Raw genomic sequence first — 26,610 nt, forward strand, 5'->3', positions numbered from 1 at the left:
TAAAGCAAGCATAGAAACAATGTTTCAATCAGCTGAGCTTTTCTGAGCTTAATACACATTTTTTTTTAAATGTCCAAGCTGTTTGTCAAGTTCCCTCCACCAGCATTAGAGGCAAAAGCTGCCTCTTACAGACTGCAATATTTTATTCAAAATTCTTTATGGTGTTCACAGAAAAAGCATACTGTCAAAGATAAAGTTCCTACAAATGAACTCGTTTCAATAAGAAATGTACGATTCAATGTTCTTTACTTGCAAAAATCTAGATTGTAGGAATTAGAAGTATCTAGGTTTAGTTGTCTGCCATGTCATTTCAAGATTTTTAATTTCTGCTTTTTATAAATTAATTAAGCTACATGCAATAAGAGAGCTTATTTTTAAAATGAGTCCAAATACACAACATAAGAAGTTTAAGCTTTTTGTGGGCTTATTTTATCAGTTAATTAACTATCATATAAGCAAAAAAAAAAAAAGAGGGGGGTTGTGAATGGCATGCCACCGGCAACTAAAGATAAAATTTATTTTGATTTCAGAAACATTCATTTTTAAGATGTTAGTAACAATGCTAAATGTAAACAGAACAAAATGTGTGTCTTATAATTGGCCCAAAATACCAACACTACTAAGAAAAGCTCACTATTAAATATGCAGTATTATTTTTTAAGTTCAATAATGTGGATTTTCTTTAAAAATAAAGCCTAAATTACTGCATTTTAAAAAGAATGCACACAAACATTAAATGTTTTTTTTTTATTGTAACCATATTAATTAAACACACACATACACACACAATACTTCAGCATTTGTCCCCATTTCCAGTTAAAGCCACATTGCTAGTTAATGCAAGTATCACATACATCTACCTCTCTTTGAAGAACTTTAGGCCGACGTGAACTCTGGCAGATTAAAGGAAAAAGATGGGTGAGGAAGAAGTTGCTTAGATATATCAGAGTTGCTTAGATATAAAGGACAATTTAAAGTTATCTATAATCACATTTATGTTTCTTTTGGATATGACTGTTTTTGTTGTTGTTTTGTTGCTAAATCATGTTCAACTCTTTTCAACCCTATAGGCCACAGCCTGCCAGGCTCCTCTGTCCGTGGGATTTCCCAGGCAAGCATACTGGAGTGGTTGCCATTTCCTTTTTCAGGGGATCTTCCCAACCCAGGGATTAAACCCACATCTCCTGCATTGCAGGCAGATTCTTTACCACTGAGCCACCAGGGAAGTCCTAGGATATGATAAGATGATCTAAATGACACATCCTAATATAATGAAGTCTTTGCCTTTTTTGTTCTCACTTTTACACTTACTTGTAAAGATCCCAAGCTATCAGAGCTGGTACTTGCAAGTGAGTCTCTCTTCACTTCTGGAGCAGTCTCTGGAACTCTCACTCTAACATAATTTATAAAGTGTCGCATATTCGATACTAAGTTACTACCAGGAAACCAACTGTCATGACAACGTTCAGGTCCACATGCTGATGCCTGAAACATAAACATAATGAATACAAATCTTGTCAGTGAGGTCCAAGATACAATGGAGATGTAACAAGCCCAAATAATGGTTCACTGCCTGTTATATCCTTTAATCCCTTAAAGTCACATTTACCAACTACGAAGTGCGAATAAAACCAAATGCAAACACAAAATTTAAAAACAAACTGCTTGATGCTAATACGGAAGTCAGCTAAACTTCTCCAGAAGAAAATACATTTTTCAATTTGGAAATATGCAGTACAGGATACTTTTCATCACCCATTAAAAATAACTCATAATACAGTCAAATAACACTAATTTGGACTAACTGTGGAAGGAAGTCTGAAAAATCTATCAAAAGTCTGACTTATTCTTAGAGGAATATTAATGATCTTTTTAATATCTATGAAAGAATATAGGTTGACTCAGCTTAACACTACCAAGTACTGCCTAGCCTTTTCACTTGTCTGTCTATTGCTGTTGTCTTTTTGTATGGAGAGAATGAGAAAAATATCAATTAACTGTAAAATCAGTTTGTAGTAACTAACAATTACTTTCAAGGAAATGATACTTATACAGTCCTGAAACACATTAACAACTTATATTCTCAAGTAAACATTCTTCTTTACAACAAATCTTACTCCATTAACTTAAAATCTTTACAGAAAGAATTTGCTATTCAAAAATAAAATCCCTAATGAAATTATTAGAATGTCTAGACTGAAGTCCTAACGTAATTATTTACCAGTGTCTGTGTGTGTAGTTCAATTGCTCAGTCATGTCCCACTCTTTCTGACCTCATGGACTGTAGTCCGCCAGACTCCTCTGTTCATGTGATTTTCCAGGAAAGCATACTGGAATGGGTTTCCATTTCCTTCTTCAGGGGATCTTCCTGACCAGTAACTACAAAAATGGCACTAGTGGTAAAGAACCTGCCTGCCAACACAGGATATGCAGGTTCAATCTCTGGGTTGGGAAGATCACCTAGAGGAGGAAATGGCACCCCATGCCAGTATTCTTGCTGGGAGAATCCCAAGCACAGAGGAGCCTGGCACACTACAGCCCATAGGGTCATAAAGAGTTGGACATAATTGAGCATCTGAGCACAGCAAAAAATGCACTAACAACTTTTCTTAGATCTACATATTATGAATTACAAACTTCAAATTCAATAATTCTCTAAATGAGAGTTTTATATATTAGTGAAATCTCTAAAAGAACATATGTAGTTGAAGATTTAAAAGGGCCTTTCTAAGTTCCTAAGAAGATTTTTTTCTAAATATGATACTCAGACAAAATAAATACCTTCAAGATGACATGCAACCTTTTATTAAGGCATATCACAACTTTAACATTTAAAAATATAATAAACTATTTACCTCTTCATCTGATTCCTCTTCAGCTGAATTTTCAAGTCCTAATTCAATCAGATATAAAACCATACAGAGTACATGTTCTGAAAGATTTTGATGATCCATCAAAATCTTTAAAAAGGAAAAAAAATGCCCCATATTACTTTTTTCCATAAAACATATTTCACTTAAATATCAAAAAGTATTTTAACCTTATAGACCAATGTAACATAATATATATGTTATTTATATATATATGTTATAATATATATATATGTTATACATATCATATATACATATGTGTGTTATACATATCATAATCAGATATGTAAGTAAGTAAACATATACCTTGGTGAAAAGACAAACTAAAACCAAAAAAACAGGTTCCCCTCCCAGGATTACACAGTATTTTAAGCAATATTCAGAATCATTAGTTCACTGATCACCTAAAGTTTAACACATTAAATAATCCACTAAAACAATTATTATAAAAATACCAGTATCTAATAAAGTAATTTAACAGGAATATTTTACATCCTAAGTTATTGACACTTTTCTCCTGATTACAAGGATATCAGATAAATGTTTGTTAAATAGGATAGTTCATGCAAATGTGTTTAGCACACCACCTGGTATATAATTGGGAGCAAAATAATTGTTTATGGAACATTAATATTATTAAAATCTGTCTCTAAAATTATAGTCCTGAGCTTGAGTGCTCTGCACTCAGTGTTCAGTGTTCAGTTCTGTGCACACACTGTGTACATGTGTATGCACTGCATGGTTTATACAAGAAAGGAAAAAAGAATAAAGTGGTTAGGAGACAGGTTGCGCTGAGGAAACACTGACAAATCTGACCTTATAAATGGATTATGCAAGCCTTACACATTTTATGCAGGACTCGGTGGGCTAACCTATACCAATCACTCATTCAGTATAATGCAACAAACTATTAACCAGAAGACACATAAAATACCGTAAGGAAAAAACAGCCTAGTAGCCATCTTGTTGTCTTCATTATTAAAAAGAAAAAAAAAAAAAGCCAGCCAGTCAAACGAGAGATTCTGTGGGGAGTGGCACTGTCCGCTGCAGGGGAGACTAGGGAGAACAAAGAGAGGCCAGTCTAGGCTGAGCCTCCTAGAAACTGCCCAAACAGCAGAGAGGGCTTGGAAAAGCCTTAGTCACTTAGGAGCTGATCTACTGTGACTAAAAAATTAAGACTTCCAGTTCACTGATTTTCTAATGTTCCATCTGACTACTGAGAAGACTTTTCCATTCATATTTTGTCTGGCACAATGGTGAGGAGAACAGACTTTCAGAACCTTTTAAAAACCTGAGTTTTTATACAAATTTTGTATATACTGAAGTTATTTGATCTTGAACAACATCTGGTCTTAAGTTTCCTCATCTTTAAAACTGGAATAATAGCCCAGAATTATTGTGAGGATTATACGATTAACATCTTTAATCTGCTTCAAATAATATCTAGCAACTGGTGTTCAACAAATAGTAGGGAGGTGGCGTAGACGGGTGGTGGGAAGAACAGGAGAGCAGTAAGGCGGGACTGAAGGTTGACAGGCAACAGAGGTAATCCTTCTAACCCAAGACTCTACAGGGAGGAAACCAAGGTTCAGCCACACACTCAGCTAGCGTAAGCAACACTAGAACACAGATTTCAGACTTCCAATGACTGCATACCGTTACAACTCTGCCTCCTTTTAATAAATAGAGCATTATTAGCTAAAATCAAATAAATTCTAGCTTGAAAACCTGTGGTATTACATCTTACAGCTTCAAATGTATAACTTTAAGGTTAAGGAAGCAAAAAAACTTTTTTAGGTACTACAATAAAAGAGAGGATGGTTTCAGGAGAGTTTTATTAACATGTTCTATATTAAAGTTTTTTAATATTAAACATGGCAGGAGATGAAATGGTTTACTGACACTGATTTTTAGAAAGCTAACCTGCCAACGCAGTGTCAATTAAAGGTTCTTCTATTATCATAAAGTCAGGAATGATATTACAAAATTGAGATTTTTAAAAACTCGGTCATAGTAATCTTGTAACAACTAAATACTGCCTTTCTATTTTTGAGGAAATATTATTCTTATAGTAAGCAAACGAAAATGTTGAAAGAATATAACTTGAAAGGACACAAATCATTTGCAGTAGTCTTCTTTAATTTTTAAATCAAGATTTACTGACTTATTCACTTATTTAACCTTATTCAGTTATTTAACCTCTAAAACTCAAAAAACATATCTGAGGTCTTCCCTGGTAGTATAGAGGATGGGAATCCGCCTGCCAATGCAGGGAGCACAGGTTCGATCCCTGGTCCAGGAGGATTCCACATGCTGTGGAGCAGCTAGGCCCATGAGCCACAACTACTGAGCCTGTGCTCTGCAACAAGAGAAGCCCCCACAATGAGAAGCCCCCACACCACAATCAACAGTCCCCACTTGCCCCAACTAGAGAGAGCCCACATGCAGCAATGAAGACCCAGTGCAACCAAAACTACATAATAAAATGTTTAAAAAAACATACCTGAGAGATGAGAATAAAAATAGAACTGTCACTCATAAGGATTTCTACTAGAATTAAAATAATGTATATATGTGTACACAAAGCATCTGAAACAAAATCTGGCACTAAGTAAACATTGAAAAATGTCTATAAAAGATCAAAACTATAAATATCCTTTTAATAAGAAAAATATTCTATTTTAATTAAAAAAAGAGAACATTTTAAATTATTTTACTGAATAATTTTCTTAGAAATGAATGAAAATAAACCATTCAATTGGTTTTTTTTGAGGCCCATGTCTAAAATTTTAATAGGAGTAATTTTTGCAAGTAAAATGAAAAACTGATCATGGGGTCGAGTTAAAAAGAATAGAAGGTATAGAAATCTAACAGCTGTATTTGTTTGTATCTCAAACATTAAGAAAAAAACAAAAATGTCTGCTAACTAAATTTAATATATTAATTTTCTTAAATAATTTAAATAATATATATGTAGTGATTGGAAATTTGTTAACAGATAGGCATACTTTTTACTTTTAAGTTAATTTTTAATTTTTCAAATTCTAATTAGAAGAAGCAATAGTTTTTTTTTTCTTTATATCTAATTGTATAATAATTCCTGTCTGAAACTGATAGGATGAATAGTTTCCCATAACAAATGGTGTAGCTCTGTTATTTTCCAACTTAGATTTGAAATTACAAGAATACAACTCACATACACGTGATTATGACATATCCTCACACATCTTAAATATATAAATACACTTTGCTTTATAAATGGTACTTTTATGTTCATATTATCTTTTGGCATTTTTATTTAAGAATTATGGTAATAAACTCTAATCTAGTCTTCTTAGTCAAATTACTACTGTACCTTGTAAAGCAGAGTGAATAGCACAATGTGTAAAGTTTTACAGTGCAAAAGTCTCATGAGACCTTTATAGCTGGGATGGAGTGGTGTCCTTTTCTTATAGGGTGGCCAAGGATTTCCAGGGAATTTTCCACTCTGTTTTAAACTATAAAAATAAAATAAAACCAAAATTAGATGATAGACACAAGATTAAACTGTGATTTAAATGGTGATTCCATAGCTTCAATCACATACGATACATGCTACTTTAGCACTTTTTGTAATAACTTTATGTACAGACCAGTAAATTTCCTCTACCCTTTTTCTGGATATACCATACTATTGATTCATTACTATTGAACTCACAGCCAAGAGCACTGTAACAGCCTGAACAAAGCTTATCTAACAACAAATCTTCTCTGTAAGGCACATCAAAGCCTTCTTGCCCTCAGCAACACTACATGGTGCTCTGGTACTCCATGTGGGAGACATTCTAAACAGCAAAATCAGCAAAATCACCAAAGGACAAAAATTCAAAAACATAGCACTGAACTGACCATGAAGAGGACCCTTGTCTATAGTATGAGCTGAAACAAGAGGGCAGAGTTTTGCTTTTTCCCACTTGAATCTAGGTGCCCTCTGCACATCCACACAAATCTGTAAATAACCAGTAAGGTGCTCTGAGTATTGATTCAAGGTTTACAAATAAATTTACCAAGTAGTCAAATTAGAAAATATAGAATTTGAAAATAATGAGGATCAATTGTATATGACAGAATTAGCATTACAAATCAGTGAGAAAAGCATGGATTCTTCAGTAAATAGTCTTGGAGGTGGTTTTCTGCAGGGGGAAAAAAATAAATAAATCACTACTTCACTCTATAAAAATCAACTCCAGGTGGATTAGAGATCCAAATATAAAAAAATAAAACTTGAGAACTAATAAAATTTAGACAATCTAACCAAAAAGCCATCAAAGATAATCCATACACCACTTTCAATGCAAGAATCATGAAGGGAAATTAAGTTTTTTTTTAAAGGTTCAATTTCACCCAGTAATCCAGAGAATGTAAGTCATACATTCAGCATTCAAAGTTAAAATGACATAATGAACATAAATATTTAATTTTACTTTCACTCAAAACTCCAATGACAATAATAGTAACAGTATTTTTTTTTTTTTTTAATGAAAAGCACAGGATGAGGAAAATCCAAAAAGGGAAAGAGAACGAAAATTTTGTTAATCGGAAAGCAAATGGCTATGTGGATGATTCTAGTAAACCTAAGAAAGCCAAATCACAAGAAGGCAAGGGGGAAGGCTGAAAATCAACCCCAATTACTCTGCAGAATCCTTAAAAAGCTCAGAAACTGGAAGCACCTGGTACATCAATAATTGGGAGGTGAGCATGTGCTTGCGTGCTCAGTCACGTCCGACTCTTTGCGACCCCACGGATTGTATGTAGCCCGACAGGCTTCTCTGTCCATGGGATTATCCCAGCAAGAATACTGGAGGGGGTTGCTGTTTCCTCCTCCAGGGGATATTCCCAACACAGGGATCAAACCCGCATCTCCTCTGTCTCCTGCTCTGGCAGGTGGATTCTTTACCACTGAGCCCCTAGGAAGCTGGAGTTGAGGAGATAGGAGGCTAAAATGAGGACTGGATGAAACTGCTTCACCCCATCCCAATAGAATTCTAGCTGGAGAATTCATCTCTGAAGAAGGTAAAACACAAGCACGGTTTAGGGTAGGAGGACATGCGGTTAAAGTCATCAAATGCATTTTGATTCAGAATACTTAGGCTTTGACTCCATTTCATTTACAGAATAACGGCAGTCAGACCACTATATTCTGGGCAATATTTGAAAATACTTCTTTGAGAAATCTTACAAACCAAAAAAGTTTCAAAGAGACTAACATAGGGGCTTCGCAACAAACCTGCTTGCTCAAATCACCCCAGAGTAAAGCTCAGGATCCACAACATCCACCAAGGCACTGAGAGCTAGCTCTTCATCACAAGCAGCCAGAATTATAGATATCCTAAGAATGCCTCTAACATGAAAGCTAGAGACTTAACAGTAGAAGACTCATCTAAAGGGAAAAGGATATTATGTAAGTAGGGGAAAGAAAATCTTAAAAATAAAAAATTACAAGAAGAGGCAAAATGGTTTCCTGTTAAACCTATATAATGTAGGTTTCGAAGGGCAAAATTGGTGCAGCCCACATACCCATATTAGCAGAATTTCCTGACATCTGAATGAGACAAGAACACTATAAAAAGGAAAGAACTAATTCATAGTCTGGTCTCCATACAGGAGTTGATTTTTCCTGAATATCTTCTGAGACAAGGATAGGCTAAGCTGGCGCTTTAGGCATTTCAAGATCCTTCTGTCTATGGGTATGTTGAGAGCAAAGGGACACTCTTAAGATGCTGATGTGATTCCTCAACATAACATTGATGAGAAAAAACAATACAGACAAGAGAAAGAAGAGGAAATGGCAGCTTCTCGGGAAGCTGCTGAAATTCCAGGATGTAGCCATAGAATTTACTCAGGATGAGTGGGAATTTATGGACATCACGCAACGGGAACTATACTTGGTCTCCCTGGGTCCTGTCTGTAAGCCAGACATGGTTACATGGTTCTTTTGCTTTATGGAGCAAAAGAAGGATCCCTGGGACGTGAAGGAAATGGAGACAACAGCCATACATCCAGGAACTGGGGCCACCACCCAAGTGGAGAATGGTGACTTTGGGATGAGCTCAAGATTTCTGGGGCACCACCCTATTACCTTACCACCAACCAATCAGAAAAAAGTCACATACCCTGTAGCCCTCTCCCCAAATTTTGCCTATAAAACCTTCTCCCTAAAAACCATACAGGGATTTGGGGTTTTTTAGAGTAGAAGCCTCTTGTTCTTTTTGCTTGGTCCTGCAATAAACCCTTCTCTGCTTAAAAAAAAAAATTACCATTAACATACCAGAGAAATAAGTTGCATCTATGATTCAAGAAGAGGGTGTCATTACATTGCTTAAAAAAAAAGGAAAAAAACTGGTTTCTATATAATACTATAGTGGCTACATATAAGCATAATTTTTAAAATAATTCCAATAGTATATAATAAAATGTTTTAATTATTATATTTCACTTAGCATAGAAAAGCAATTTTTAGCTTTTGTTTGCTTTAAGCACTAGGCCCCTAAATATGCAATGTTTAGATTAATAAAGTGTTCTGACATAAAGGTTATATATTTGTTTAAGGCAGCAGGTAACATTATTTGACTGCTCTTTTCAAAATCATTAATGGAATAATGTAAACAAAAAGCTACATGACAGAAAAAAAATTTTAAGTGACTCAAACCAACACCTAATTACTGACTGCTGCTGCTGCTAAGTCGCTTCAGTCATGTCCGACTCTGTGCGACCCCACAGACGGCAGCCCACCAGGCTCCCCCATCCCTGGGATTCTCCAGGCAAGAATACTGGAGTGGGTCGCCATTTCCTTCTCCAAATTACTGACTAGTTTGAGACAAAAATGACACATATAAACTCATACAATGTACTTTAAAACATAGGCCAACAACCATTAACCTTCAAGGTGGGAAGCAACATAAGTATCAGAAATTAAGAGTTCAAAAAAATTTGCTTTCCAGCTGAATTTAAAATAACCACTATATAAAAACCACATTTGTCTTTTGGAAATGGCCTAGATAATAGTTTCAACACTGCCATTAACAAACATATTTCACTGAACTTCTCTGGATCACAATGTCCTCGTATATAAAATATAATACTAAATTGAATAAATGGTTTTCCAACTGTTGGTTTGTTCTTATTGGGTTTTATTTTTCACTTTAAAAGCTGAATTGTCCATTAAAGGGTATTTTGGAAGGGAGTAAGGAAAGCGACCGGCGCACTAAGCGCAGCCAAGAGGAGCTACCCCACGTCCGAGGTCAGGGGCAGAAGCCGGGAGGACCCCGTAACCAAAGGGCGGTGGCCAAGAGGAGTTACCCCACGTCCGAGGTCAGGGGCAGCGGCCGAGAGTGCCAGGCTGCAAGGGCACAGGAACGGCCAAGAAGAGCTACCCAAGTCTGAGGTCAGGGGTGGCGGCCGGGAGGAGCTACCCCACGTCCGAGGTCAGGGGCGGCAGCCGGGAAGAGCTACCCCATGCCTCCACGCCCAAGGCCAGGGACGGCGGCCTAGAGAAGCTACCCACCCCCTGAGCCCAGGGGCGGCGGCCAAGAGGAGATACCCCGCGTCTGAGGTCAGGGGTGGCGGCCAGGAGGACCAACCCCACGACCGAGGCCAGGGGGTGGCAACCGGGAGGACCAACCCCACGTCCAAGGAGCAGTGGCTGTGCGGGTGCAAGAGGGCCTAGAGGAGCTATTCCACGTTCAAGGTCAGAAGGGGCGGCAGTGAGGAGATACCCCTTGTCCAAGGTAAGGAGCAGCGGCTGCACTTTGCTGGAGCAGCCAAGAAGAGATATCCCAGGCCCAAGGTAAGAGAATCCCAAGTAAGATAGTAGGTGTTGCAAGAGGGCATCAGAGGGCAGACACACTGAAACCATACTCACAGAAAACTAGTCAATCTAATCACACTAAGACCACAGCCTTGTCTAACTCAATGAAACTAAGCCACGCCCTTGGGGCAACCCAAGACGGGGAGGTCATGGTGGAGAGATCTGACAGAATGTGGTCTATTGGAGAAGGGAATGGCAAACCACTTCAGTATTCTTGTCTTGAGAACCCCATGAACAGTATGAAAAGACAAAATGATAGGATACTGAAAGAGGAACTCCTCAGGTCAGTAGGTGCCCAATATGCTATTGGAGATCAGTGCAGAAATAACTCCAGAAAGAATGAAGGGATGGAGCCAAAGCAAAAACAACACCCAGCTGTGGATGTGACTGGTGATAGAAGCAAGGTCCGATGCTGTAAAGAGCAATATTGCATAGGAACTGGGATGTCAGGTCCATGAATCAAGGCAAATTGGAAGTGGTCAAACAAGAGATGGCAAGAGTGAATGTCAACATTCTAGAAATCAGTGAACTAAAATGGACTAGAATGGGTGAATTTAACTCAGATGACCATTATATCTACTACTGCGGGCAGGAATCCCTCAGAAGAAATGGAGTAGCCATCATGGTCAACAAAAGAGTTCGAAATGCAGTACTTGGATGCAATTTCAAAAACAACACAATGATCTCTGTTCATTTCCAAGGCAAACCATTCAATATCACAGTAATCCAAGTCTATGCCCCAACCAGTAATGCTGAAGAAGCTGAAGTTGAACGGTTCTATGAAGACCTACAAGACCTTTTAGAACACCCAAAAAAGATGTCCTTTGCATTATAGGGGACTGGAATGCAAAAGTAGGAAGTCAAGAAACACCTGGAGTAACAGGCAAGTTTGGCCTTGGAGTACGGAATGAAGCAGGGCAAAGACTAATAGAGTTTTGCCAAGAAAATGCACTGGTCATAGCAAACACCCTCTTCCAACAACATAAGAGAAGACTCTACACATGGACATCACCAGATGGTCAACACTGAAATCAGATTGATTATATTCTTTGCAGCCAAAGATGGAGCAGCTCTACACAGTCAACAAAAACAAGACCAGGAGCTGACTGTGGCTCAGATCATGAACTCCTTATTACCAAATTCAGACTTAAATTGAAGAAAGTAGGGAAAACCACTAGACCATTCAGGTATGACCTAAATCAAATCCCTTATGATTACACAGTGGAAGTGAGAAATAGATTTAAGGGACTAGATCTGATAGATACAATGCCTAATGAACTATGGAATGAGGTTTGTGACATTGTACAGGAGACAGGGATCAAGACCATTCCCATGGAAAAGAAATGCAAAAAAGCAAAATGGCTGTCTGGGGAGGCTTTACAAATAGCTATGAAAAGAAGACAAGCGAAAAGCAAAGGACAAAAGGAAAGATATAAGCATCTGAATGCAGAGTTCCAAAGAATAGCAAGAAGAGATAAGAAAGCCTTCCTCAGCGATCAATGCAAAGATACAGAGGAAAACAACAGAATGGGAAAGACTAGAGATCTCTTCAAGAAAATTAGAGATACCAAGGGAACATTTCATGCAAAGATGGGCTCAATAAAGGACAGAAATGGTATGGACCTAACAGAAGCAGAAGATATTAAGAAGAGGTGGCAAGAATCACTGTACAAAAAAGATCTTCATGACCCAGATAATCACGATGATGTGATCACTCATCTAGAGCCAGACATCCTGGAATGTGAAGTCAAGTGGGCCTTAGAAAGCATCACTACAAACAAAGCTAGTGAATTCCAGTTGAGCTATTTCAAATCCTGAAAGATGATGCTGTGAAAGTGCTGCACTCAATATGCTAGCAAATTTGGAAAACTCAGCAGTGGCCACAGGACTGGAAAAGGTCAGTTTTCATTCCAATCCCAAAGAAAGACAATGCCAAAGAATGCTCAAACTACCACACAATTGCACTCATCTCACAAGCTAGTAAAGTCATGCTCAAAATTCTCCAAGCCAGGCTTCAGCAATACGTGAACCATGAACTTCCTGATGTTCAAGCTGGTTTTAGAAAAGGCAGAGGAACCAGAGATGAAATTGCCAACATCGGCTGGATCATGGAAAAAGCAAGAGAATTCCAGAAAAACATCTATTTCTGCTTTATTGACTATGCCAAAGCCTTTGACTGTGTGGATCACAATAAACTCTGGAAAATTCTGAAAGAGATGGGAATACCAGATCACCTGACCTGCCTCTTGAGAAATCTGTATGCCAGGAAATATGTAGGTCAGGAAGCAACAGTTAGAACTGGACATGGAACAAGGAAAAGGAGTACGTCAAGGCTATATATTGTCACCCTGCTTATTTAACTTATATGCAGAGTACATCATGAGAAACGCTGGGCTGGAAGAAACACAAGGTGGAATCAAGATTGCCTGGAGAAATATCAATAACCTCAGATATGCAGATGACACCACCCTTATGGCAGAAAGTGAAGAGGAACTCAAAAGCCTCTTGATGAAAGTGAAAGAGGAGAGTGAAAAAGTTGGCTTAAAGCTCAACATTCAGAAAATGAAGATCATGGCATCCAGTCCCATCACTTCATGGGAAATAGATGGGGAAAGAGTGGAAACAGTGTCAGACTTTATTTTTCTGGGCTCCAAAATCACTGCAGATGGTGACTGCAGCCATGAAATTAAAAGACACTTACTCTTTGGAAGGAAAGTTATGACCAATCTAGATAGCATATTCAAAAGCAGAGACATTACTTTGCCAACAAAGGTCTGTCTAGTCAAGGCTATGGTTTTTCCTGTGGTCATGTATGGATGTGAGAGTTGGACTGAAGAAAGCTGAGTGCCGAAGAATTGATGCTTTTGAACTGTGGTGTTGGAGAAGACTCTTGAGAGTCCCTTGGACTGCAAGGAGATCTAACCAGTCCATTCTGAAGGAGATCAGCCCTGGGATTTCTTTGGAAGGAATGATGCTAAAGCTGAAACTCCAGTACTTTGGCCACCTCATGCGAAGAGTTGACTCACTGGAAAAGACTCTGATGCTGGGAGGGATTGGGGGCAGGAGGAGAAGGGGACAACAGAGGATGAGATGGCTTGATGGCATCACTGACTCGATGGACGTTGAGTCTGAGTGAACTCTGGGAGTTGGTGATAGACAGGGAGGCCTGGCGTGCTGCGATTCATGGGGTCGCAAAGAGTCGGACACGACTGAGAGACTGAACTAAACTGAAGGAAAGTGAGATGAGCCACCTTCACTTTTTTAGCCCTCCTCTTGCTATTGCCCAGCTCCCTCCTTTAGTGATGGCCCCCAAGACATTTCTACAGAAGCTGGAGAGAAGATCTTAAAGGGCTTTTCCAGCAATTTTTCAGCAAAGATCTAAGCATCACACAAAGAAAATGGCTTATTTTCACTTAAAACTCTCTGCACAAAAAAATTTAAGAAACTTACTTTTCATTCATTTAGCAATTACTGATTGTCTACAAAGTGCCTAGTATCCAGGTAGATTCTGGAGACACAGCAGCCTTAATTTACCTACTCATTTTCTCCACAATTCTTCAAAACACCTTTCTATTACCTTCTTGAAATAAAAAAAGATCACACTAAGTAAAATCAGTTTCACCACTTTTGTTCCTTAAAACTAAAAGAAGATGAAAATGACCAATAGCCAATAAGCCCCACACTTTTCGCAGTTGTGTTATAATAAGAAGTGAACCAGTCAATTATGCCATCATATAAGACATATCAATAAAAGAAAGAGATGTTATATTTCATATACAAAATAAATTTCAAAACAATTAAGTTTTACATAGAAACAAACATATTCTTCATATCCATACTTATTTTAAATATACAAAATATTATTGGGTTACTATAGTTTGTGCATAAAATTTCACAGATTTACATGAAAATGATTTTAATATGAAGCTAACGTGTATTTCTCTGTTATTATTCTTTCATTTTAAATGAAAGAATACTTCTTTAATACTTCTTTAAGACAAACTTCTTTAAAACAAAGATTTTCAAACTGTCAAGAAACATCACAACATTTCAGAAGTATTTCTAAGAAACTATAAAGGCATTGTACAGGAATTCAAAAGCAAAATGAGGAGAATGAGAGAATGAGAAAAAATATAAAGCAAAATAGGAGAGAGGAAATTTAATAAAAACAGTTCTAAGAATATGGTTTTCTCTATGCAAAGCAGTTGTAAGTCAAAATATGACATGGTTCTAAACAACTAATAACACAAAATAAGTCAAAAATACAAGGTACCTACAAACAGAAAAGGTTACTTGTATGTCAGTATAGGTTTAAACCAGCTTTCTCAACCTTGACACTAATGACATTCGAGGCCAGAAATTCTTAGTTGTGGGGACCAGACTTAGCCTATGCTACATGTCAGTTTTAACCCTCTGAAGTCTGTAGACAATGGCAAATGTCCCCTGAAGGACAAAATTCATTCTGACTGGGAACCACTGGTCTAAATGAAGGAAATTAACTTCTCAAAGCTCAAGTAAAAATCTTCTATTTGAAAAATAAAAGACCACAGTTCTCTTTGCTTTACAGAGTACCTGGTATATAATAATGCACTCAGTAAATGCATGTGTGTGCGTTCAGTCACGTCTGACTCTTTGTGACCCCATGGCTGTAGCCTGCCAGGATCCTGTGTCCATGGAATTTTCTAGGCAAGAGTACTGGAATAGGTAGCCATTTCTTCCTTCACGGGATCTTCCCAACCCCAGATTCAAATGCACATGCCCTGCGTCTCCTGCACTGGTATATGAATTCCTTACCACAGAGCCACCTGGGAAGCCCTTACTCAATAAATGTGCATTGTCAAATTGAATTTCACTTTTAAAACTGATTACATTAAGTATTTAATGACTCTTTCAAGGCCTGGAAAGCTTCAGGCCAATCCTAGTCCAAATTGCTATGTATTATAAAGTAAAGCAGAATAATAAAATTAACTATATATTTAATTCTTATATATTCAATGACAAGCTACCATGCACTCCCCTGAAAAAAGGCAGACCCACTTAAGACAACAAACAGTATTTATGAAGGCCAGACTAGGTTTTCCATGGAAATGCTTCCTCCCACCCATCTTTCATTTTCAGCATGAACAATTTCAAATTTATTTACTCAATGAACAATACTGTGAATGTCTATTATGTGCCAGCACTGAGATACATTCTGAAGATATAAAAGAGAGAGAGACAAAAGTAACTTCCTTCAAGTAATAACAAAAAAAGCAAAAAAAAAATAGTTGTAAAAAGCAAACAAATAGTTACACAACTATACAAAAACTATATAAAGAGGTTGCTAAGAAAGGAGAATCTAAGGCTATCTCCCCAAGAGTTTTAGAGAAAAGTAGAGAGAAATGCCAAACTAAGTTTTGTTTTTTGTTTTTGTCTTTCTTGGGGTGGGGGTAGGGGAGTGAAGAGCATGCTAAAATTCTACACTATAAACTTTCTTCAGATGTATCTATGATGGTTCTTAAATTCAACATATATCTATTACTGCAAAGTCTTGGCAAAGAGAAGTTTCAATTATACCCAATATGTATATTTACACTTTAATAGTTATATGAACAAATATTTTCTCAAGTTCAAATACATTTAAATCATTTTAAACTTGTTTTCAAAACGTTTGCGCACAAATGAACTTAGCACAAATAAAAGATGATATTCTATAATGCTCAACAATACATTAACCATTTAATGTTTAAAAACAGGAGGAAAAAATAAAAATAAAAACAGGAGGAAATACTGGGTTGGCCAAAACACTGATTCGGGTCTTTCTGTAAACTCTTATGGAAGAACCTGCACAAACTTTTTGTTGTTGCTGTTGTTTAGTTGCTCAGTCATGTCCAACTCTGCCAACCCATGCACCGTAGCCTACCAGGCTCCTCTGTCCATGGGATTACCCAGGCAAGAATACCATAGGGGGATGCCATTTCCTCCTCCAGGGGATCTTCCTGACTTAGGGATCGAACCTACATCTCCACATCTCCTGCACTGGAGACAGATTCTCAACTAGTGACCAGCAGCAAAGCCCTCGTATGAACTTTTTGGCCAATACAATAATACATTAAAAAGCAATCTACAACAATAATATATAAAACTGAATTGTCCATTAAAAAGATATCCTCAAAACTTTTCTGCAATTATCAACATTTTAACTATTTTGTTAAACATTTACACAGAAAATTCTTTTTACTGTGGCTATTTTCCCAGTTGTTAAGAACACAGCAATGTTACCACACTTTTTGTAGTTACCCATCATCTCTGATATGAGACCATTTTATTCTTTTAACTTGTGCCTCCTCTACTGGTTTAAAAGTAGAACAACACAAAATCAAGCTTTGCAATCCACTGGTCAAATAGCAAGTAAATAAGTTTCTTATTTTTTATGCTTATTAATATTTTCTATAATTTATTTTTATCAGATTAATGTCAGATTTTGGATCAAGATCTAGAGAACATAAATCTCAGCCATATTCTTTTTTAATCTTAAAATATTTCTTTCCTCTAAAGATTTTAAGTATACTTTAATGAGAGCATTATCACATTTGTGCTATAACTGAATTTTTTTTATAAACAGAAGACATTCATTATTATACTAATCCATATAACAGACTTACAATGCTGTGTATCTGTCCATTGCAGACTGCACGTCTCTACGGTAAACTGTTCGAAGAATGACCATGACGGGGTCAAATTCATGATCCCAGACTTCAGCTATCATTCAAAAGAGAGAAGAAAGAAAACACTGATGACTTCTTAGGAATCAAGTCAATCTCTAATGACTAACTGCGTGCATGTTCAGTCGCTCAGTCGTATCTGACTTTTCTGCAGCCCCATGGACTGTAGCCCGCCAGGCTTCTTTGTCCGTGGAATTTTCCAGGCAAGAATACTGGAGTGGGTTGCCACTTCTTCCTCTAGGGGATCTCCCCAGAGATCGAACCCATGTCTCCTGAATCTCCTACATGGCAGGTGATTCTTTACCATTGAGTCTCTAATAACTAATTACATTTCAGTATATCTTAAATTTAAAAGATGGTAAAGTTTAATTTGACTGAACTTCCCTGGTGGCTCAAGGGTGAAGAATCTGCCTGCCAATGCAGGAGACACAGGTTCAATCCCTGGATTGAGAAGATCTCTTACAGAAGGAAACTGCAACCCACTCCAGTATTCTTGCCTTGGAAATCCCATGAACAGAGGAGTTTGGCAGGCTACAGTTCATGGGATCATAATGGAGTAGGACACAACTTAGCAACCAAACAACAACTTTTGGAGCAAGGAAATGGTAAAACAAATGAGAAGCTATGTCCACTACCCACACTCATTTTAACAAGAGTAGGTCTGCTTTTATTGCTTTTGTATAATAAATTCATTTAAGGCTTAATTCCCCAAAACTACAAATTTATTTTAAACACTTTTTTTAAAAAAAGGTTAAAAACAACTCATACATTCCAACTCTTATTTTACAAAGAAGAAGTCAAATCCAAAGATAAAAAACTGACTTTCTCAACATCACACAACTAGCTGATACAATTCAGTATTATATATGAATGTGACACTCAATTTCTTGATTCTAATTTCAAATGTCCAGTGCTCTGCCTCAGAGTCTCAAAATGTACTGTATGTAACAATCATCCTATAGAGATTGGTAAAAAAGCAGATTTCCAGAATCTATTCCCAGAAATTTAGACGAGAGCAGATTGGGGTTTAGGCATAGAAAATTACATTTTAATAAGGACCCCAACATGAATAAGTCTGACAAAGGCAACGCTCACATCACACGTTATTAATAAGCATAGCACTATACAAGAACATCATTATACTTCTAAGCTCATCTAAATTTTAGATACAAAGTGTTCTCTACAATAAAGAAATATTGTGCTTTTCCAATGGAATACATTCCAACCAGAGATTCTGGATTGTTCTTGCTACCTTTGTGAACTCTCTGAAAATTCCCACATGATAAGGCTTATTTTGGTGCCTTTTATCAAACACAGTACATGTTATTTACAACTTCAAAGTAGACATCATTTTTTCACTTAGACAACAAGCGTCAGGGGTCAGGGGTGCAAGAAACCTGTAACCTCTACTTTCTCCAAAATTTTAATTTAATGAATATGTGAAAGTGAAGAAGAAAAGATCATGGATCAAAATTTCACCTGCTTCTGGCTTTTGTCAAGCATGTCTCTACAAATCCAGGGGGAAAACCTTAGAAAACCAATCATTTAAGGAAAAGGTTTCTATGTATTTACAAAGGTTTAAAACATATGAGAACATTATCAGTATTCCATATAGATTTTTAACTGTTTCAAATTAAACTTAGGGTAGTGACAACTATTTCAAAATCAAATTTAAAGGGCAAATACACTCAGAGTGTTTTTAAGTATATATTTTACGTCATAATTTCAAGTTCATTCACTTACAAACATAAACTGGTGTTCATAGATAAAGTTCCTTTATAATTTGGACTCATCTCAGAAGTCTTACTATAACATAAATCATAGATTTTTAAATAAAAGGAACCAGTATCACAGTATACTGAAAAAGACAAACATACATGTTTAAGAAAGTTGAAGGGGAAAACCAAAGCTAAGGAAATAAAAGGCAAACATTTTGTTTCAGTATACACAACAAACCTTCAAAAAAACCTGATATTTGAAAAAATACATTCATAGATATCAACGTACCTTTAGGAGTATACATGCCTTGTTGCATAGAACCTCCAGGTTCAAAAACAGGAGCCTTAAAATCAGCTACTGCTGATAAAACTGATTCAAAGCTATAACTTCCAGGAATAATACCACTTTTAGGATTTGGATTTTCTGGAATATGATGCATGTGTCAAGAAAAAAAATTAATAACTAAGATTTATAATCTTATTAAGGTATTAGTTTCCAACTTTCTTTGCTAAAATATTCTTGTCTTGAGAACCCCAAGAACAGTATGAAAAGGCAAAAAGATAGGACACTGAAAGATGAACGCCCCAGGTCAGAAGGTGCCCAATATGCTACTGGAGATCAGTGGAGAAAGAATGAAGAGACGGAGCCAAAGCAAAAACAACACTCAACTGTGGAAGTGATTGGTGATGAAAGTAAAGTCCAATGCTGTAAAGAATAGTATTGCCTACGAACCTAGAATGTTAAGTCCATGAATCAAGGTAAATTACAAGTGGTCAAACAGGAGATGGCAAGAGTGAATGTGGACATCTCAGGAATCAATGAACTTAAAAGGACTGGAATGGGTGAATTTAACTCAGATGACCATTGTATCTACTACTGCGGGCAAGAATCCCTTAGAAGAAGTGGAGTAGCCCTCATAGTCAACAAAAGAGTCTGTAATGTAGTACTTGGGTGCAATCTCAAAAATGACAGAATGATCCCTGTTCGTTTCCAAGGCAAACCATTCAATATCACAGTAATCCAAGTCTATGCCCCAACCAGTAATGCTGAAGAAGCTAAAGTTCAACGGTTCTATGACGACCTACAAGACCTTTTAGAACTAACACCCAAAAAAGATGTCCTTTTCATCACAGGGGACTGGAATGCAAAAGTAGGAAGTCAAGAGATAACGAGTAACAGGCAAGTTTGGCCTTGGAGTACAATATGAAGCAGGGCAAGGGCTAACAGAGTTTTGCCCAAAGAATACACTGGTCACAGCAAACACCCTCTTCCTACAACACAAGAGAAAACTCTATAGATGGACATCACCAGATGGTCAATACCAAAATCAGATTGACTATATCCTTTGCAGCCAAAGATGGAGAAGTTCTATACAGCCAGCAAAAACAAGACCAGGAGCTGACTGTGACTCAGATCATAAACTCCTTATTGCCAAATTCAGACTTAAATTGAAGAAAGAGGGGGAAACTACTAGACCATTCAGGTATGACCTAAATCAAATCCCTTACGATTATACAGTGGAAGTGACAAATAGATTCAAGGGATTAGATCTGATAGAGTGCCTGAAGAACAAGGGATGGAGGTTCGTGACACTGTACAGGAGGCAGTGATCAAAACCATCTCCAAGAAAAAGAAATGCAAAAAGGCAAAATGGTTGTCTGAGGAGGCCTTACAAATTGCTGTGAAAAGAAGAGAAGCGAAAGGCAAAGGAGAAAAGGAAAGATATACTCATTTGAACACAGAGTTCCAAATAGGAAGGAGAGATAAGAAAGCCTTCCTCAGCAATCGATGCAAAGAAATAGAGGAAAACAACAGAATAGGAAAGACTAGAGATCTCTTCAAGAAAATTAGAGATACCAAGGGAACATTTCATGCAAAGATGGGCTCGATAAAGGACAGAAATGGGATGGACCTAACAGAAGCAGAAGAGATTAGGAAGAGGTGGCAAGAATACACAGAAGAACTATATAAAAAAGATCTTCATGACCCAGATAACCACGATGGTGTGATCACTGGACTAGAACCAGACATCCTGGAAAGCAAAGTCAAGTGGGCCTTAGGAAGCATCACTACGAACAAAGCTAGTGGAGGTGATGGAATTCCAGGTGAACTATTTCAAATCCTAAATGATGATGCTGTGAAAGTGCTGCACTCAATATGCCAGCAAATTTGGAAAACTCAGCAGTGGCCACAGGACTGGAAAAGCTCAGTTTTCTTTCCAAACAACCCCCAAGAAAGGCAATGCCAAAGAACGTTCAAACTACCACACAATTGCATTCATCTCACAAGCTAGCAAAGTAATGCTCAAAATTCTCCAAGCCAGGCTTCAACAGTATGTGAACAGTGAACTTCCAGAGGGTCAAGCTGGATTTAGAAAAGGCAGTGGAACCAGAGATCAAACTGCCAACATCCGCTGGATCATGGAAAAAGCAAGAGAGTTCCAGAAAAACATCTATTTCTGTTTTACTGACTACACCAAAGCCTTTGACTGTGTGGATCACAATAAACTGTGGAAAATTCTTAAAGAGACGGGAATACCAGACCACCTTACTGCCTCCTGAGAAATCCGTATGCAGGTCAAGAAGCAAAAGTCAGAACAGTACAGGGAACAACAGACTGGTTCCAAATAGGGAAAGGAGTACGTCAAGGCTGTATATTGTCACCCTGCTTATTTAACTTATATGTAGAGAATATCATGCAACATGCCAGGCTGGATGAAGCACAAGCTGGAATCAAGATTGGTGGGAGAAATATCAATAACCTCAGATATGCAGATGACACCATCCTTATGGCAGAAAGCAAAGAAGAACTAAAGAACCTCTTGATGAAAGTGAAAGAGGAGAGTGAAAAAGTTGGCTTAAAGCTCAACATTCAGAAAACTATGATCATGGCATCCAGTCCCATTACTTCATGGCAAACAGATAGGGAAACAATGGAAACAGTGACAGACTTTATTTTTGGGGGGCTCCAAAATAACTGCAGATAGTGACTGCAGCCATGAAATTAAAAGACGCTTACTCCTTGGAAGGAAAGCCATGACCAACCTAGACAGTATATTAAAAAAAAAGAGACATTACTTTGCCAACAAAGGTCCATCTAGTCAAAGATATGATTTTCCCAGTAGTCATGTATGGATATAAGAGTTGGACCATAAAGAAAGCTGAGCATGGAAAAATTGATGCTTTTGAACTGTGGAGTTGGAGAAGACTCTTGAGAGTCCCTTGGACTGCAAGGAGATCTAAAAAGTCAATCCTAAAGGAAATCAGTCCTAAGTATTCACTGGAAGAACTGATGCTGAAGCTGAAGCTCCAATACTTTGGCCACCTGATGCTAAGAACTGACTCAATGGAAAAGACCCTGATGCCAGGAAAGATGGAAGGCAGGAGGAGAAGGGGATGACAGAGGATGAGATGGTAGGATGGCATCATTGACTCGATTGACATGAGTTTGAGCAATCTCCGTGAGTTGGTGATGGACAGGGAAGCCTGGTGTGCTGCAGTCCATGGGGTCGCAGAATCTGACACGACTGAGACTGAACTCAACTGAACTGAATCGGCTGTAATATATAAAGCTGGCCACAAGAGGGCTACATAACACAACAGTTCAATAATAACTTCAATAATTAACTGTAATTTTTTAAAACAGCTTAAGGCAGCTTAATTTTTAAAATAGCTTATTTTTAAGATAGCTTAATTAATAGCCTACTAATAAATTATATGCTGAAGAAGTTCTGATGTATATTTCCCCCCAAAAATGAATACGGTTTCAGGAAATGAAAAAAAAAAACCTTTTAAAATTAATCTCCATTTTCAACAATTTGCAAATAATGTTATATACTTCGTCTTCGAAAATCAAAGACAGTATACTAAATATCAGCCCAGATTTTTATGAGCAAAGATTATTTCATAAAAGACGCAAAATGTTCTCCTCAAAATAAGAATGAAAAAATACTAAGCAAATGTTTCAAAAAGAAGAAAACCAGAAAATCCTAGATTCTTTCCTACTGGTTTCACATTAAAGCTATATAATATTTTCTAAATTCAAAGTTACGGAGAATTCTTTTGCTCTTTTACAGCACTGATACACAGTACATAAAGGCTGAATGAAATCATCAAACAGTATCAAGTTGTTGTCTGCTTAAGAAAATCTTCAAGGTTATCAAACAGACTTTCTAACAGGAGCCAGTTCATAAAAGTTTAGTCAATTATTTCAAACAAAATCATAATGTACAAAGTAAATTTAGTCAAAAATTCACAAAGCAAATTTTACCACTAAATAACATGATAACCTTTGTCTAAAACTTTATTAATACCTTAAAAAAATAATAAAGTGTTCACTGAATCCTCAGTCCTATACAGAGAACCTTAAGGTTTTAAAGTTTGTAGACAATAGCCTTTGCCCTTCAAAGCCTCTTGGTTTAAAACTGAATTCTCAGGAAAAAATACTCAGAATGTTTAAAACTCTGATAATTATAAGACATAACTCTAAATTTTAATGATGAATTCCAGCCTGGTTATACAAATACAGTAGATCTAGCTGCCTTTTACCAAGTGTCCAGCTCCCTTTTACTACTGCTATCCTAGAAGGTCAGGTTCCGGGGTGCCCAGAGCAAACAGTCCTGATGCTTAAGCAAAGTCTAACAAGAGCACCCTGAGAGATGATGATTAGAGGCAAATCCGCCACTGGTCTTGAACACAGAATTGAACAAAAAATTGGGAGTTTTTTTCCAAATTATTTTCCAACCTCAAAAAAAAAAAGTTTTAATCAGAAAGTGATATATCTTTAATCCATAAATATTACTTGTAATTTAGATCCTGCAACTAAAAGAAAATTAAACTCTTGAAAGGATATGAGGTCCAGCAATGAACTGTGTGTTCTGTCATTCATACACAGCTGGGCTACCATCTCTGCTCTCAGAATCTCATCATCAGACATTCCTAAAATTAAAAACAGAATTAATATATCTGAATATTTATATATTATAAAGAAACAACTTACCACACAATTAAGTTATTTTACCAAAATGAGATGCTTCAAAAATCATAGGGCAAAGAAAACAATGCCCCAATATAACTGCAGTTTAACTACCCTGGTATTTGCAGTTCCCTTAAGTAAGGGTTCAAAGAATATTCTAAAAGGAGTATTAATGGTAAAACATATCGTGTCAAGAGTTTGAAATGCATCCTTTCCTTTTTTTCCATAACCAGTTACTACCACAGGGTAAGGGGAGGAAAGGGAGGTACCCAAGTATTTGTATTAGTGCTTTTTACCTAAATGTAAACGAAGACTCAAAAGAATCACAAGAAATGTAAGAGCGCCTTCTAACATGGATCTCTCATGCTCTGCATCAAGTACTGTGTTTTGATGTTGTGAAGCCATTGTCAACAAATCCACTACCTTAAATCTATTAAAAAAATATTTGAGACAGATTTTTTTAAAGTTAAGACAAAATTAACTTAAATTCCAAATACTTCCTAATACCTGTATTAATAAAACTATGCTTACCTTTCAAAGACAGATGAAATAAAATAATCCGGATCAAGTCTAGATGCACAAACCTTTAAAAGATCAATAAATAAATAAATAAAAATAAAACCCACAAAGTTTATTTCTCAGTAGTCAGTATTTATTTATTCAGTATTCTTTTTCTTTTTTTCTTCCTTTTTTTCCCCCTCTGGGTATGCACATGGCTTGCAGGATCTTAGTTCCCCAACTAGGGATTGAGCCTGGGCCCTTGACAGTGAAAGCACCAAGTCCTAAGCACTGGACCATGAGGGAATTCCCCAGTTTTATTTCTTGTGTTTATCATTCCTCTTATTTTCTGTATCGCATTTGTTCAACAGCTTACCTGGAAGCAAGTCTTTTATATGCAAGTCACGCTTGCCCTTTATTTAACTCACAGACCAAGCCAATATACCCCCAGGCCCCTTGGCCAGGGCAGGTACCAGATAGCTGGGGATAGCCTTTATGCCCTAAAGCTCACCAAGATGATTCAAACCAGCCAATGCTAAACTACTTCCATAGCCCTGCCTTGCCTTTCCTATGGAAACCCCAGTAAAGCTTCTGATCTAGGATTGCCCCTCATTCCTTCTGTCTCCTGACAAAAATCTAATGCTTCCCCTTTGGTCCTGCGTGGCATGGCATGCCTCTCTTCCTTTGGGAAATGTTAAGTAATAAAATTCTTTCAATAGCACTGACCTCTGTGTCCTCATTTAGTCACCTCTATAAATTAAAATCCCACAGGTACAAATGAGATACTTCTTAAGTTCAATATCTGCATCACTAGATTGGCTTACCTGTAACAGGTAAATGTCAGGATCAATCATGGAATTACAGAAATGAGACTGGACATAGGTCATGGCTTGTCCTTTGATCTGCAGACCATTTCTTACCCACATATTGCTATGGATTTCAGCAAGACTTGCCTAGTAAAACAAAAATTAATTGAACAAAGAAGTCATCTAAAGTCAACCTTTATAAAATCATGTTATGATAAACAATCATTTCAAAATATTTTACAGCTTAATCATAGCATAAGCCTGATCTTCTGTCCAGTATTTAGGATATTCAGCTCAAATATATAATTTTAAAATAATCACTATATTTTATATATTTCTTCTTTTGGAGCTTATATATGAGCTAAGTTTCCATGATGACTCCTGGGTACATTTATAATAATATTCACTGAACCCTTAAATGAAATCTCCTGCATTGCAGACAGATTCTTTACCGTCTGAGCCACTAGGGACTCCAGCCAGCCCAAAAGCCTAAATACATACCTGAATTTGGAGTGGGTGAATCATTAGTTTCATTAACATTTCCTGATCTGGTAAAACAGAATCCAAATCTAGTTCTTGACATTTCACAGCCTAAAAATTGTTATAAAAAAAGTTACTAATTGAATACATATTTCCCAATGTTCAAAAACAGATGAACAGAGTATTTAATGAAAACTTTTACCTTACTCAAAAACATAGCATAATAACGATGTAGTGGCAGATGAAAAGTAACTTGGTTAGGTGCTGGCTGGAAAGAAAGAAAATCCAAAGTCAAATAATACTTTATCAAATTCAAAGAAGGTTTTGAAATGCTAAAACAACACTTTCACCTTGATTTACTGGCCTACACTTTTTTTTATCAAAAAGTAAGATTTTAGAAGTTACAGTTTCTTTTTTTTTTTTTTTTTCCCTCCTCCCTCCTCCCTCCCCATACCATCCCTCTGGGTCGTCCCAGTGCACTATCCCCAAGCATCCAGTATCGTGCATCGAACCTGGACTGGCATCTCGTTTCATACATGATATTTTACGTGTTTCAATGTCATTCTCCCAAATCTTCCCACCCTCTCCCTCTCCCACAGAGTCCAAAAGACTGTTCTATACATCAGTGTCTCTTTTGCTGTCTCGTACACTGGGTTATTGTTACCATCTTTCTAAATTCCATATATATGCGTTAGTATACTGTATTGATGTTT

The 26,610-nt window shown here is 37.0% G+C and overlaps 1 protein-coding gene across 1 annotated transcript in view; it reads right to left on the minus strand.

Moving 5' to 3' along the window:
- The window catches only part of UBR3 (ubiquitin protein ligase E3 component n-recognin 3), a 205,240-nt gene that overhangs the window by 95,948 nt on the left and 82,682 nt on the right, over window positions 1-26,610 (minus strand). The window contains exons 12-22 of the mRNA XM_059878117.1: window positions 26,100-26,165; window positions 25,919-26,008; window positions 25,436-25,564; window positions 24,645-24,697; window positions 24,410-24,543; window positions 23,992-24,076; window positions 19,428-19,570; window positions 17,361-17,457; window positions 6,226-6,367; window positions 2,856-2,960; window positions 1,312-1,485 (exon numbers count right to left, since the gene is read on the minus strand). Of these exons, the coding sequence (XP_059734100.1) occupies window positions 1,312-1,485; window positions 2,856-2,960; window positions 6,226-6,367; window positions 17,361-17,457; window positions 19,428-19,570; window positions 23,992-24,076; window positions 24,410-24,543; window positions 24,645-24,697; window positions 25,436-25,564; window positions 25,919-26,008; window positions 26,100-26,165 (1,218 nt within the window). The remainder of the gene's footprint in view (window positions 1-1,311; window positions 1,486-2,855; window positions 2,961-6,225; window positions 6,368-17,360; window positions 17,458-19,427; window positions 19,571-23,991; window positions 24,077-24,409; window positions 24,544-24,644; window positions 24,698-25,435; window positions 25,565-25,918; window positions 26,009-26,099; window positions 26,166-26,610) is intronic.

This window comes from Bos taurus, chromosome 2 (genome assembly GCF_002263795.3).
Source record: "Bos taurus isolate L1 Dominette 01449 registration number 42190680 breed Hereford chromosome 2, ARS-UCD2.0, whole genome shotgun sequence".
In the NCBI taxonomy this organism is placed as follows: Eukaryota; Metazoa; Chordata; class Mammalia; order Artiodactyla; family Bovidae; genus Bos; species Bos taurus.